This window comes from Chiloscyllium plagiosum, unplaced genomic scaffold, assembly GCF_037043375.1.
Source record: "Chiloscyllium plagiosum isolate Xiang-an unplaced genomic scaffold, Cpla_swu_hap1 HiC_scaffold_7, whole genome shotgun sequence".
Taxonomy (NCBI): domain Eukaryota; kingdom Metazoa; phylum Chordata; class Chondrichthyes; order Orectolobiformes; family Hemiscylliidae; genus Chiloscyllium; species Chiloscyllium plagiosum.
In genome coordinates this window covers 45444352-45458665 of record NW_028270145.1, presented here as the reverse complement: position 1 = coordinate 45458665, position 14314 = coordinate 45444352, and the positions used below count along the sequence as shown (strand labels likewise).

Here is a 14314-nt window from a genome sequence, read left to right as displayed (position 1 = left end):
ACTTGTGAAGCTTTAGCAAATATCTTAGCCAATGACAGGCCTTGACAGTGGTGTCTTAATTCCCTTTCTTACCATCTCTCTCCAGCTTCAGGGAGGACAAAATAATATTAAGTTATTTTCTATAATTGAAAGGTTTGTTCAATGATGAACTGCTTTTAGGCTTTCATATAATATGGAAATCAAATTAAAATTGCACTTCATCTATTTAAATAAAGCAACTGAGTTTGTAAATATATTCAAACAACTTCCTGGTTTAATCATTTCTGGGAATTCCATTCAATTTCTGATTACCATTGATGCGAAGCTCAGTTAATGCCTTCGTTACCTCTCGACTCTGCTGTTGCAGCCCAACCTTGGCTGATCTCCATATTCTACTCTATAAACTTAAGGTTATCCAAAATCTAGATTCCCATATCTTAATTGACAATATCTTTCTTTACCTCAATTATCTGGTCCAGCCCCACAATCTTTCAGTATCTCCATTGATTTAATTCTGGCCTCTTGAGTATCTCTGATTTTTATTGTCCCACCAGTGGTAGTTTTACTTTCAACTGCTTAGCCTCTAAGTTTTGGAATATCCTCCTTTTTACCTTTCTGCCTTTGCTTTCCTCCTCAAAGATACTCCTCAGAACCTACTTCTTTGTCCAAATGTTTTGTGATCCGTCCCAATAGCCTCTGATGTGGCTCAGTGGGATATTTTGTTTTATAATGCTTCTATGAAGTGTTTTGGCATGGTTTATTATGTTACAAGTGCTCTATAAATAACACAATAATAGCACAAAATAAACATTAAGCAATGTGTTTTGCTTTGAAAAAGGGTTGAGCTGGTTTTCCAAAGTAATGTTCGAAAAGCAAGAGTAAACAAATTCAGATGACTGAGACTGAGACTTGAACTTGTGGCCATTGGCAGTAGAGATTTAATTATTAGAGCTCTGCATCTGTGTTACAAATTTTGGGGAGAGGCCATTGAGGGATGTGAAAACAACAATTAAAATTTTAAAATGTTGTTTGACTGAGAGTCAATGTAAGTCAGCAAGCTTGGGGTGTTAGATGAACGAGATTTGGTGTGAGTTAAGATGTAGGCAGTAAGGTTTTGAGACCTCGAGAAAAGATGTTAGAATAATCATTGATATTACAGAATTGTTTAAAATCCTCAAACCTTAACATAGTCTGTTATAGCAAACTTAGATACTAATAAGCTTAGTTATGACTAATAGTTCAATAATCAAAAGTCAAATTAGAATGCTTTGCACTCAATTTGTATAACTTCTTACTGACCAAAAACCTTTTCAATAAGACCTGATTATTATGATCCTCATGTTCTATGGTCACATGTGTGATTTGTCTCCCCTGCCTGTTTTTGTTTACCACAGAGTGATGAGGTCAATTGTAAGTTGACAGAGTGGTTTATTTTATTAGAAATAAGTGATAGAATTTCACTGAAATGATATAATTTTTTAAATTGCTTATGGTATGAAAAATAACAAAATATTCCTCTTAATAAGCCAGTCTCGCTTGCCAAGCTCGCAAATGTGTCCACATTAACGTTAAGGATGTGTCTGTAGCATTCTTAGATTGATTGATTGAAGTGAGATCGACATGACTCTTCTCTAAAATATTAATAAAAAGGGATCATGCTGAAAGCACTCGGGGTTCAGAAGACAGAATCAAAGCTCATTTCTCTGAGAGCACTCTATCAAGCATTGAATTAGCTTTATTGTCGTATGTATGCAAATGAGTACAGTGAAAAGTTTACAAGTCGCCAAATTACGGCACCATCTTAAGTACAAAGGTACTGAGGTACAGATTCTTCAGAACTAATTCTTAGGGAAAGAAAAATTAGGAAAGCAAAGAAATAAAAAAAGTCCAGCATTACAGGTCACAGGAACAAATTAGAAAAATGAAGAAGTAAAAAGTTCAGAATAAGTCTTTCCAGTCCAGTCCAGTCCAAGCTGGCACCCAGCCTCCAATAACTGAAAGAGAGACCTCCATTGCCTCACCGCTGCCGGTTCCAGATGCACTGACGAAGAAGTTGCCCCACCTTTGGTGCCGTCTCTTAGTTGCTGGGCCCACTTCGCTGGTGCTACTGATTCATTGTGCTGCCACCTCCAATCTTCCATGGCACTTCCATTGCTTAGATGGCCTTCTCTCCGACCATGCATCTACTCCCTACAGATACACAATTCTCTGGAAATATTGGTATGCACAAACTACTGTGCATTATTGCTTTGAATGGTAAATCTTCAGGAAAGGCTCTTCAAATTCCTAGCTACCATTTTTTTTTTCTTTGGCTTCAACCATTTTGCTCTCGAGCCGTATAACTACGTTGGATATCTGGAAATTAAATATTTGAATCTACATCTGGCATTATATCTGAAGAAGATGTAGCTTAAAAGTAAATATATTTTCACCCTCTCTCAAAGAAGATATTATTGAATCACATTCTGCAGCTACACTTGCAACCTCTTGCAATGAGTAACAACAGCTGGCATTCTTATTGCTGTAATCCCCCAAAGCATCTTGTAGAGGTATATTTAATGAAAAGGGTATTGAGACAAGAAAGGAAATATTTCATGCAGTGATCTGAAGCTTTTTTACAAAATGTTATGGACAGTAGAGTTTTAGATGGTCGGTATGGACAGGTTGGACCATAGGGTCTGTTTCTGTGCTGTACATCTCTATGACTCTATGAGCTGAAGGTTTTGTATGATGAAAGGTGGGAGGGCTCATTAAACAAGTGCTGCAATAATTAAGTCTAGTGGAACAAGTGAGGGGAGGTGCAGGATGTTGAATAATAGAGGCAGGCAATATTGGTGATGAAAGGTGGCAAATTCAGCTTCCAATTGAATGAGTTGCCAAGGTTTTGGGCAGTCTGGTTTAGTTGAAAAAATGGCTTGAAGGAGGATGGAATTGGTGCAAAGAGATTATTTTTATTTGATAGTTTCCCAGTGCTTAGGTGGGGTTAATCTAATGCTGAAAACAATGCAAGTAGTTTGACATAGCATCAGCAATGGAATGGTTAAGATGTGAGAGAGCTGGATTCCATAGGCAAGTATGGAAACTGACTCCAGGTTGGTCCATGATGACATACAACACATTTTCACATGACCTTGATAATTGAGCGCGTGGTTTATTCATCCTAGTTATCACAACCAAATTCTTGCTTGATGTCCTATGTCATTTGATATGTGTACACCCATTTATGAGTCATGGAAAATGATTGAGCGGGAGAACTCTGCTTGTTTTTTTTCTTTACTCAATCAACAGCCTTGAGGCTTGATGTGACACCAGAATCTCTTCCTTGTTGAAAATCATCTAAATCCATACAGATGAAATACCTAACATGAAATTTTTATTACACTGGGTGTTACCTTAATTCCTTAAACCTTTATGTAACTGAAATATCACTGGGATTGATGTACATTTAGAATTCAGATGGTTTATATTACATTTGTTTTCCAAATGCCACAGATTTATTAAAGATATGAAGAAATGGGAAGGAGAAGACTTATTAGAATTGTTCAGAGTATATGGCTCAGAAACATGCCATTAGCACAAGTCAGTTCAGAGTTATACAGTATGACCTTCCTCCCAACATTGCCCACACAATTGTAAGCAAAACCCTTGTATCCTTTTTATAGACTTACCTAGAGTCCCCTTCAATGCATCTATATTATTTACCCCAGCCACTTTCTGTGGGTGTGAACTCCACACACTTGCCACTCTAACTAAAAAAGTTTCTTTTGATTTCTTCATCTGATTGGTTGCTGATCATCTTCTGTCATTTTGCTCTTTCCCAGACGTGAACTCATTTTATCTGAGTCTACTCCAAATATATTGTTCATATTTTTTAAAACTTCTACCTGTTCACCCTCAGTTCTCTCTTTTGAACAGACAAGATCCTCAGTCAGTTTATAATTTCCTGACAGTTACAAATTTTTTCTTTTCACTCTGTTGTCTCTATATCAATTTTATAATGTGGTGTCAAGAACTGCACACATTACTACAATCATAGCTTCACGAGGTTTGACACAAATTTAGCACAATACCACTACTTATCATTCTGTACCTCTAGAAATAAATTCTAGTGCTTGGTTTCCTTTGTAACCTTATTAGTTGGCATTGCTACTTACGTGATTTCTGTATTTACACTCCCACATACCTGTGCTCTGTATCAAGCTTAGGTATCTACTTTTCAAATAATGTGCCTCCTTATTTATCTTGCCAAAGTGGCACAGACTTATTATGGCACAGAAGGAGGCCAGCCTCTTTCTTTTTTAGAAAAATAATTACTTGAATGTTATAAGGGTACTCCTTCACCTTTGCGTTACTGTAGGAACATCCTATGTAATTTAGTGTGAATGCCTTACTGAAGTTTGCAGTCATATTACACAGCCTGCCTTCCAATTTCTCAGAAGCACTCTTGGAACCCGTGGCTTTCCACTGGGTATGCAAAGCCACAAATCTGTCCTTATAAGTTATCAGAAGAGGTTTACTCAATTGGTTTAACAAGTCTGCACAGAGTAAAATTTATCTATGTACCAGTTGTCTTAACTTTGTGTTATGTGGCCAGGTTGTTCAAAAAAGTAAGCTTTGATCTTCTGAAGTGAATGCAAAATGGAATAAACAGCAAGAAGAGGATTAGTTCTGAAGAAGTCATCAGACTCAAAATGTCAACTCTGCTTCTCTCTCACGGATGCTGCCAAACCTGTTGTGTTTCTCCAGCATTTTCTGTTTTTGTTTCCAGACCTGCAGCATTCACAGTACTTTTGTTTAAGTGAGAAGGATACCAGTTAAGATATAAAGTGCGGATGAGCATGAAATAAAAGTGCTTATGGCTTGTCGAGTCAAGGAGCCCATCAGCAAACAGCTATTGTTTCTAGCTTGTGAAGTTAGATATCTGCATCTATACAGCTGTTTGTTTAAATTGTAGACTTTCTGAAGACCAATAAATTTTATTATTCAAACTTTTCATCTACAGCAAAACATCTTCAGACTTGCAGTGACTCGATATCAGCAGCAAGGTTAGTATACACTTCAGGAAAAATGCTTTTGTTAATTTGCTTACTGAAGAGAACATTCAATATTTCTAATCAAATACTTATGCTTTGTAGCCATGGGACATCAGCCAAGGAAAAACGGAAGCAGTTTTATCAAATGGGAAACAGCATGAATTCTACTGGCTCTGGCAGGAGCAATACAACTGTATCTAGGTAATCTGATGTCAAATGAAATGTAGGCTTCTAACCTTTTTTGTTGTTCACTGCATATTCCTCAGCTAATAATGTTTAACAATGTGTATTGAATTTGTACAGAAAGTATATTATAATGTAGTTCAAAAATGTCTGCATGCCTTCTACTTGAGTAAACTGTGTTATTATAAATGTACTTCCGGTTTTTAGTAAATTTGTTGAGAGTTTGGATGTGCAGCAGTTAAATGGTTGCTTTTCTTAAAAAGAAATGCAATTGTATTGCACTAAAGAAGTTATTTTTACATCAATTTTTCATTTCCTGCCATTGTTGTGTATGAAAATATGTTTGGCCTTGTATAAAAGGATTTACCCAGGAATTCCTAATTTTCCAGGATAAGTGGTTAGTGATTTCAGTAATGCCTTGCACTTCGTTATCCACAATCTTAATTGTTTTCCACCAATCTTCTATGAACTATCCCTCCTTATTAAAATCATTAATTTTAATTTTTTCCTCAATGTCAGCATTATGATGAAAAAAGGCTATTATGTTGATCATTTGTATGCAATGATATGTCTCTTTGCTATTAACTATTATTATTTCACAGGCATGGACTACAGGTCTTTTTCAGTATAGCCAACTATTATTTTTAAATCTGTTCAGTTGAAGGGTTGAAACTTTTTTTTTCTGCACTGCATACATTACATATTAACAACTTGTCATACCAGGCTAACTCTCTTGCTGACTGTTAATATTAGAATATGAACAATATTTTAAGCTTGGTTGGTCAGGTATAGAACAAAAGTACAAACATTCCTTTTAGCATTCCCTAATAATAAGGTTGTATTTTGTGTTGTCAACAGTCCCTCAAACTTATGCATTCATTAACTGGATTTCCCCAGATGGCAAACAAAACACATCAGAGAGAATTAGTGATTCTCTAGTGATTCTATGAAAACTCATGAAAATGTTTTAATGTACCATATTGAAATTTAAGTATATATTGAGTAAAAATACTCTTTCGTTACTCTAAATTGAAAGGTATATATCTACTGTCACGATTGATTCAGCCTTTTGAGACATTGAGGTCTGGATTTTCATGTCTCCAACCATGTCAGAATGGAGTCAGATGATATTTAAAAGTAGTGGGTGGGATCCAATTCCAGAATTCCTGCTCTGTTGTATGGGATTTTTATAGTCCAGATAAGGATGTGGGTCCCAGTCTTGACTGTGCTCACTCTGTTGTGGTCATGGACATTTCACCCCTGCTATTTCCATAAAGTTTATTTGGTTAGGAGATGGGGTCCAGAATATCTGAGCCATGGTCTAGTATAGAATGCAAAGGAGTTCAGTGGTAGGCGAGCATTTATTACTGCATTCTAGCTCGGAAAGCCTTTGAGGCTGTACAAAAGTGCAAAGAACTATTAAACTCACAATTGTCTATAAGTTTATTTTTCTGATTCGTTTGATAATTTTTTAACTTTTTTTACTCTGTTTGCATTGAAATATTTGTTGTTTTCTTTTATTTTCTGCTCAGTGTTTCAGAATTATTGGACCTTTATGAGGAAGATCCTGAGGATGTTCTGTATAATCTTGGATTTGGAACAGATGAGCCTGACCTTGCATCTAAAATTCCATGTCGATTTTTTAATGCTGCATCATTTGCAAAAGGAATTGATTTTAAGCTATTTTTAGATGCTCAAATGCAACGTATGGAATTAGACAATCCAAATTTTGCTCTTACAAGTAGGTTTCTCTTTTTGAAAAAAAATCAAATTCATTAATATTCTCTGTTTATTAACATTTTGCACCATAACCTAATTGAGTAATTTAACAATTTATTCAAACATTTATTTTCTGAAGAAATAACAATGCTTCCTATTTATTTTCAAAAAAGGAAAAGCAATCTATGTTTTAACATAAATGAATCTCAATCCTGATGACTATAAGTATTCTAAGTGGCATACTTGTTTTTGCATATTCTTGACCCTGTTTCCACAGAGAAAACTACCAGAATGCAAGTTTGTTCCTAATTTGATGCCAGTTTAGCAGTTTCAGGTCACAAAGAAGTCACTTTATATGAAAGTTCTTTTGTCTCATAAAGCAAACTGTAAAGAGATGCAAGAATATAGCAGATAGGAAGAGATTTTAAGAAACGCACTTACATGATGTAGTGCTTTCAGAATGCAAATAACATTGACCTTTCTCCAAAAGGTTGGAAGTAACTCAAATGCAAAATTATTCTTCCTCCGTTGTAGATGCCAGGCATCATGCTCTCTTTTGGGCTATTTGAGGCTTGTAAGTGACTAATTAATGACAACAAAGAATCCTCCTCTGACTGTGACTGGTAATCTACCATTGGCATAGTCCGGAAGGGAAAGGGAATGGTCACAACTATGTAACTGTGGCTTCAGGATATGTTGGAGCTCCTCCTGACTAAAGCATGCCGAGGTGGGCCTCCCTCCCTACCCTAGTAGAAAGACCCACCCCAACGTACACCTTCATTCATTGCTGTCCCTGACCCCCTGATTGCTGCAAAAAGACCCCAGCACCCACTCCAACTGCCTGGCTATCTGGTTTCCAACACTGCCTCTGTTCAAGGTTTGATTGCCATTCCAGCAGCAGCCACTACACCTAAAGGCCCTGACCTTGGGCAGTGACCTGTGAAATATGCTTGGGGCTTCCTGGGCAGCTGGAGATGGGATTGCCCCCAATATTTCAACTGATTAGCTTCCCCCAAAAATTCCAACAGTTGTCTTTATCTGACGCCTTGTATATGTTACTATTGTCCTCCCTGATCTTTTATTTCAATGCTTTCAGTAAGCCTTTTGTTTTGTGGACTACTTAGATGAAGAATTAACTACTGACTGCACTGCTGTTAGGATAAATGTAGTGATGTTTACTAAAGAACATGGTTTTCAGATAGTTTAGAGTACAATACTCCACTCACCTCTATTCAAGCCTTGGACTTCACAACATTGGCTGTTAGGGACTTATGGTTTTGTCTATCGCTAAAGTTAATGGTAATGAAGAAAATGGTCAGCATGTCTGAAGAGTTGTATGTGATTATAGAGTAGCCCCCCAATATCAGTGATACAGTTTTCAATCCAGCACAAAGGAATGTCTTTAGGAGCCCAAACCAATAAGGACAATCAGCATTATGTGTGTACTGTTTGCTAAACCTTACAGATATATCAAACTTGTTGTAACACTTGCCACATTACACTTCACTGATACCATCCCCATTGTTATAAAACTCTGAAAATTCCACATCCTACCATGGATAGGCTGCTAATTAATTGAAAATACCATTGAAATCTGAATGATTCTAGCCAATTTTATGTTCTTTATCACCTGGCTGTTTAATTTCCATGAGGTCTTCTATATATTTGTTGAATACACATATTTTGGTCATTTTTGTGTCCAAATAATCATTGCGATCTAAAAATGTCTTTAAATTATAGCTTATTACATAGACTGCCAGATTGCAAACCTCTCAGACTTGTTTTCAAAAGCCTCTAGGGCCTAACCAGTCCTTATTCTTCTAATCTCCTTCAGTCCTATAACTTGGTGATTTGTGCGTACTCTAATTCTGGCCTCTTGTGTGTTCCAGCTTTAAACACGACATCATCAACAGTTTTGCCTTAAGCCACCTTCGCTGTGAGATGTGTGTTTTTGTTATTGGTCACTGTCCCTAATATCTCTTCCATTACCAAGTGCTGAATCTTTTGGTGTTTAAATGAAAGACATTGTGACGATTTGATATTTTAAGGGTGCTGTCTACATACATTGTTACTTGACCAGAATTTCTTTACAAGTATTTTTTGAAGTATTTAAGGTATAGAATTAGATTTGTTCTTATGAAATGGTAGTATGCCTGTTGCGATAACATTACATGATTTCAAGCAGTAGTCATCACTATTCATGGTTAATGTTCACCGTGACCAGGCATTGTACAGTTGTAGTAGTTATAAAAATTATAGATGGCACTCATGATTTGGAGATGCTGGTGTTGGACTAGGGTGTACCAAGTTAAAAAAAATCTCACAACACCAGGCTATAGTCCAACAGGTTTAATTGGAAGTACTAGCTTTTGGAGTGCTGATCCTTTATCAGATGGTTGTGGAGAATAAGAATTTATAGCAAAAGTTTACAGTGGGATGTAACTAAAATTATATATTGAAAAAGACCTGGATTGTTTGTTAAGTCTCTCAGCTGTTAGAATGACCATGTTGGTTTCAGTTCTTTCACTTGTAAATCGCAAAGCGTTTTTTAAAAGTTATATTCTCAAGTGAATGGCACTGTCTGTGTCTGGTCTATCATTCAGATGGCATAGAGAAATTTTGTGTAGGACTGTTACAAATTTTATTGGTATTTAATCCTTCTGTGTGTTGCTGTCATATCCTAAGCTCTATCATGTGTATTATTCTTTGTATGATAAATTCTTCCTTTCAATTACAGGCCGGTTCCGCCAGATTAAAGTTCTCACCACTGTGGCTAATGTATTCTCATCACTGTATTCTCAAGTTTCTGGTGCCCATGTGAAAAGGATTGGTAGTTCAACAGAAGACTCGGCTGCAGGTGAAGCTCCTGCAAATGGAAATGTTGCAGCCAGTAGATTAAAGAAAACCGTGTCAAAACTCAATTTGCTTGGGCCACAGCAGGTAAAAGGGACAGAAACAAGCAATCAAACAGAATCAGCAGATACGGAAGGTTCTAAACCATCGCAGTCTCCCGGGACTAATGAAAGTATGACTGACAATGAGAAGAAAGAGGAGGTAAAGCAAAAGAAAGAAGCAAGGCTGCAGAAATGGCGTAAATTGACTGACTCTTCACTGAAGACTGTAACTGAAGAAGTGATTGGTGGAAGTGATTCTCCTTTTAGTCCCTTAGAATCTGTTCCTCAGGGAATGACATGCGATGTAACAGCTGGCCAGACATTCGTGCTGAGTGGGGCTGTGAACACTCGAAAAGGGTCAGGGAATTATTTGAAAGAGGATAGTGGGATCTCAGATTCTGTTCTGACTGAGGACCTCCACAGTACCTCCACAGACAGGGAACCTGAAGCCAACAGCGAACTGACATCTGTCCACTCCCAGGAAAGTTCAGAGATAGTGAGCACAGGACCAGTGTGTTCAACTCACAGCAAAGGGCCTACTGCAACAATTCAGCATCCAATTGTGAAAACTCTGATGGAGGAGCAGAAGGAATTCTCTTTTGATTTAGAAGAGGTGAATTGTCACTTCAGTTTGTGTTCATCTGCTAAAAAAATTGCTTAATATGTTACTTACTAAATTAACCAATTTACTAATGTCCTCGAGGGAAGAAAGTCTGGTTTACTTGTGACTTCTGACCCACTGAACTAACCACCTTCCCCAGCAACCTCTCCCAAAACTAACCACCTGGCCCTCCCGCCTCCCTCTTGGGAAGTCACATAGCATCAAGGGTGAGCTGACATGGTGGATACAGAACTAGCTTAGTTGGAGACCAAGGGTAGCAGTGGAAGGATGCCTTTTGATATGGAGGATTGTGACTAGTGGTGTTCCACAGGGATCGGTGCTGGGACCTTTGCTGTTTGTGATCTACGTAAATATTTGGAGGAAAACGTGGCTGGTCTACTTAGTAAGTTTGCAGATGGTACAAAGATTGGTGGAGTTGCAGATAGTGAGGAGGATTGTCAGAGGATACAGCAGTTTATAGATCAGTTAAACACATGGGCAGAAAAATGGTAGATGGAGCTTAATCTGGACAAATGTGAGATGATGCTCTTTGGAAGGTCATGTACAGGTGGAAACAATACAGTGAATGGCAGAACCCTTAGGAGGAATCTGGGTGTGCAGGTCTACAGATTAGTGACAGTGGCAACTCAGGTAGATAACGTAGTGAAAAAGGCCTATGGCATGCTTGCCTTCGTTGGAAGGAGCCTTAAGTTTAAGGATAGGCAAGTTATGCTGCAGCTTTATAGAGCTTTAGTTAGGTCACATTTGGAATATTGTGTACGTTCTGGTCACCACACTATCAAAAGAATATGCAGAAAAGGCTTGCCAGGAAATTGCGTGGTATGGGGAATTTCATCTATGAAGAAAAGTTGGATAGACTGGGTTTGTTTTCACTGGAATGCAGGAGGTTGAAGGGGTGACCTGATAAAAGTTTATAAAGATTGTAAATGGCATGAATAGAGTGGAAAGTATGAGTCGTTTTCCCAGGTCAGAGGGATCAATTATTCAGGGACACTGGTTCAAGATGTAAGGGGAGGTGGTGCAGTTTTAAAGAGATGTGTGCGGCAAGTTTTTCATACAAAAAGGGTGGTGAGTGCCTGGAATGCATTGCCAGAGGAGGTAGTGGAAACAGACACAATAGTAGTATTGAAGAAGTACCTGGATGAACATGTGGAAAGGAAGGGAATAGAGGGATACGGATCCTGTAAATGAAGACAGTTTTAGTGTGGAAGGGCAAGATGTATTGTTCTTTGCTAAGTTTAATACCCCCCTGACCCTATCCAATCATGCAACTCCTCTGGTATCAGCGAGACCTAATTGTTACCCTGGGCATCCCCTTATCCTGTCTCATTAGCTCCCTGACATAACCTGATCTGACCACATATCCCGGATTCACCTCAACCAACTCCATCCAAACATCTCCCCATCCATTCTCGTACTCTGTCATTCCCTACCATTCAATCTGGACATGTCAACATCATCATACAGCGGTTAGAGTCATAAAATCCTCAAAGTCTATAGCACAGAAGAGCCCTTTAGCCCATCGAGTCTGTACCTGCCATAAACAAGGACCTAACTATTCTAATCCTAGTTTCCATAGTTTCATAGCCTTATATTCCTGTAAAAATATTTAAGCACTAATTAATTCCATTTAATTCCATGTCATGGTGCTATCAAGCCACACTTGGTGGTGCATGTTGAAGTTCCACCCAATGTTTATTCTGCACCCTTGTTGCTTTTTTCAAATGTTGTTCAACACGCAGAGGTACAAATCCAGCAGCTCAGGGAATGCTGTAATTTTTGCTGTTCATGTTGGTTTTGATATCATTAGATTTCATAGGTTCAGAGTCCATTTTGAAGACCCCTGTAAAGTGCATGTAAAGTATGATTCCGAGAGTATGATTGCCAGGCTATTGCTTAATCAGCCTGCAAGACAGATTTCTTAATTTTGTATGTCCACAGATCTCCGGGAAGAGGACTTTGCCGGATCTAATAGGCATGGTGTGCTTGGGCAGGTATTTGGGTAGTTCAACCAGTTTTATAACTATGTTTTTCACAGTAACTTCTGGTAACTCATTTGCCTATTAGGCTATTTCAGGGAACAGTTACGAGTCAACTACATGCTGTAGGTCTACAGTCACATATAGGCTAGACAGAGTAAGGATATAGGTGAGGCAGATAGGCTTTCATAACAGGCTGCTGGCTCTATAGTCACCGGGAGTGACACAACATTTTTTTCCCAAATTAAACTAACTGGATTTATTTTCCCCAACTGCCATGTTGGAATTTGTACTTGTCTCCAGATCACGAAATCAGTAACGTAACAACTATGTTACTAAAGCTGCTGTTTAACTTGGAATAGCAAAAGTATTATAAGAATATCAATTTTTAGATATTTTTGTATAGAATTCATGAGTTATGAACATTAACCTATTCTGAACAACTTGCAAACATGGTAAAGGATTCAAATAGCAGCAGTAGATGCCTTGTCCTGTTAAGATAAGGTGGTATTTTTGCTTTTCTTCAAAATGATCTCTCTCAATTATATATATGGTCACACTTATATTCTTATTGAACAGGTTCAAAGCAATGAAGGTGAAGGGGTAAATGTTCCAGCAACTAGAAATCATGCTGCACAAGACAGAGTTTCAGCAGCCAGTAAAAGTAAGTAAAATTTGAAAGATTTATAAGCATTGTAGTTTTCTAGATTTAATTTTTTAAAAAGTTACATTTGTTTTGAATGTTAAGTGATTGTGACATGTAGATATTGAGAGTACATCCAATTCCATGGCACAAAGCCAATTGCAACAACACATTGGTTTGATTTAAGATACCAAAGTAAATTCATTCTGTTTTAACTTAATGGAAATTTTCTTTGCAATTTGTAGCTTGTGCAATATTTTGGATTTTTATTTTTCTGCTTCTGCACCTAAGAAACATTGGGATTTACATGGGCTACACTTCTACTGCATTTGGTATTTGGAAAAACTTCATCTTATTTAATGGTTTAATAGTAAAATATGACCATAAAGTAATAGATTACTAACCTATTCAAAATTTGTTAGCTGTGTAAATCTAGAAAGTTGGCACTTTTTGTTTTCCCCTGAATTCAGCATCTAGTAGAAAACCACATGCAGAGAATGCAATGTGTTGTAATTGTGTTCTGTCAATTTTGTGTCTTATTCAGGAAAAGTACTTTAGCAGATTTCTCTGTTTTTCTTCCATTATTCAGCACATGGTAGTCATCAGGTAATTCGACTGAGTTGACCCAATAATGATCTGGTTAAAAATCTCCTTATTTACATGAAGAGTAATTGTCTTCCCCTGAAATTAGTAATATTATTATTTTGTTTGCATGTTATTAGGTTGTGCAGAAGTATACTATGCAGCACCATTTTCAACTTTGAGCTATGGCTTTTAACTATACTATCTAGTCTGTTGTAATTGGATTGATTTTGATTCATTGGAAACAAACTAAAACCAGCAGGTGTGTGCTGAGTTATCTGGCTACTGATTTAGATAGAAATTGCAGTTTATTAAATATCTGTAATGAAGTGAAACACCTTTCCTGGTATTTGGACGTCTGTACTGTTTGTGTAAATGAGCTATGGCATTCTTGTGAGAAGTTGCTTGCATTAAGGTTGTGAATTGAACAAATTTAGTGGAAATGTTTGCCTCCGTATAGTTTGAAGTATTTGAAAGAAAATCACCAAGTTATTTAGTTATATGAAAGGATTATTTAACTTTTCTCCAAACACGAAATGGGCTGAATTAATGCTGAGAAAATAGAAATAACAAATTTGCTTTAGAAAATCAGAAATTTTGCCTGATTTCTGAAGATTTCTACTGTACCAAAATAAGGTTTAACTCCGCCACTAATCTCTTGAGGATTTGTCTTGTGACAA

The 14314-nt window shown here is 37.3% G+C and overlaps 1 protein-coding gene across 6 annotated transcripts in view; it reads left to right on the top strand.

Moving 5' to 3' along the window:
- itprid2 (ITPR interacting domain containing 2) overlaps positions 1-14314 on the top strand; it is a 158234-nt gene that overhangs the window by 102907 nt on the left and 41013 nt on the right. For all 6 annotated transcript variants that reach the window (XM_043693469.2, XM_087988967.1, XM_043693468.2 and 3 more), the window contains 5 exons: positions 4982-5024; positions 5115-5213; positions 6728-6936; positions 9652-10421; positions 12989-13073. In XM_043693469.2, coding sequence (XP_043549404.2) covers positions 4982-5024; positions 5115-5213; positions 6728-6936; positions 9652-10421; positions 12989-13073 — 1206 coding nt within the window. The remainder of the gene's footprint in view (positions 1-4981; positions 5025-5114; positions 5214-6727; positions 6937-9651; positions 10422-12988; positions 13074-14314) is intronic.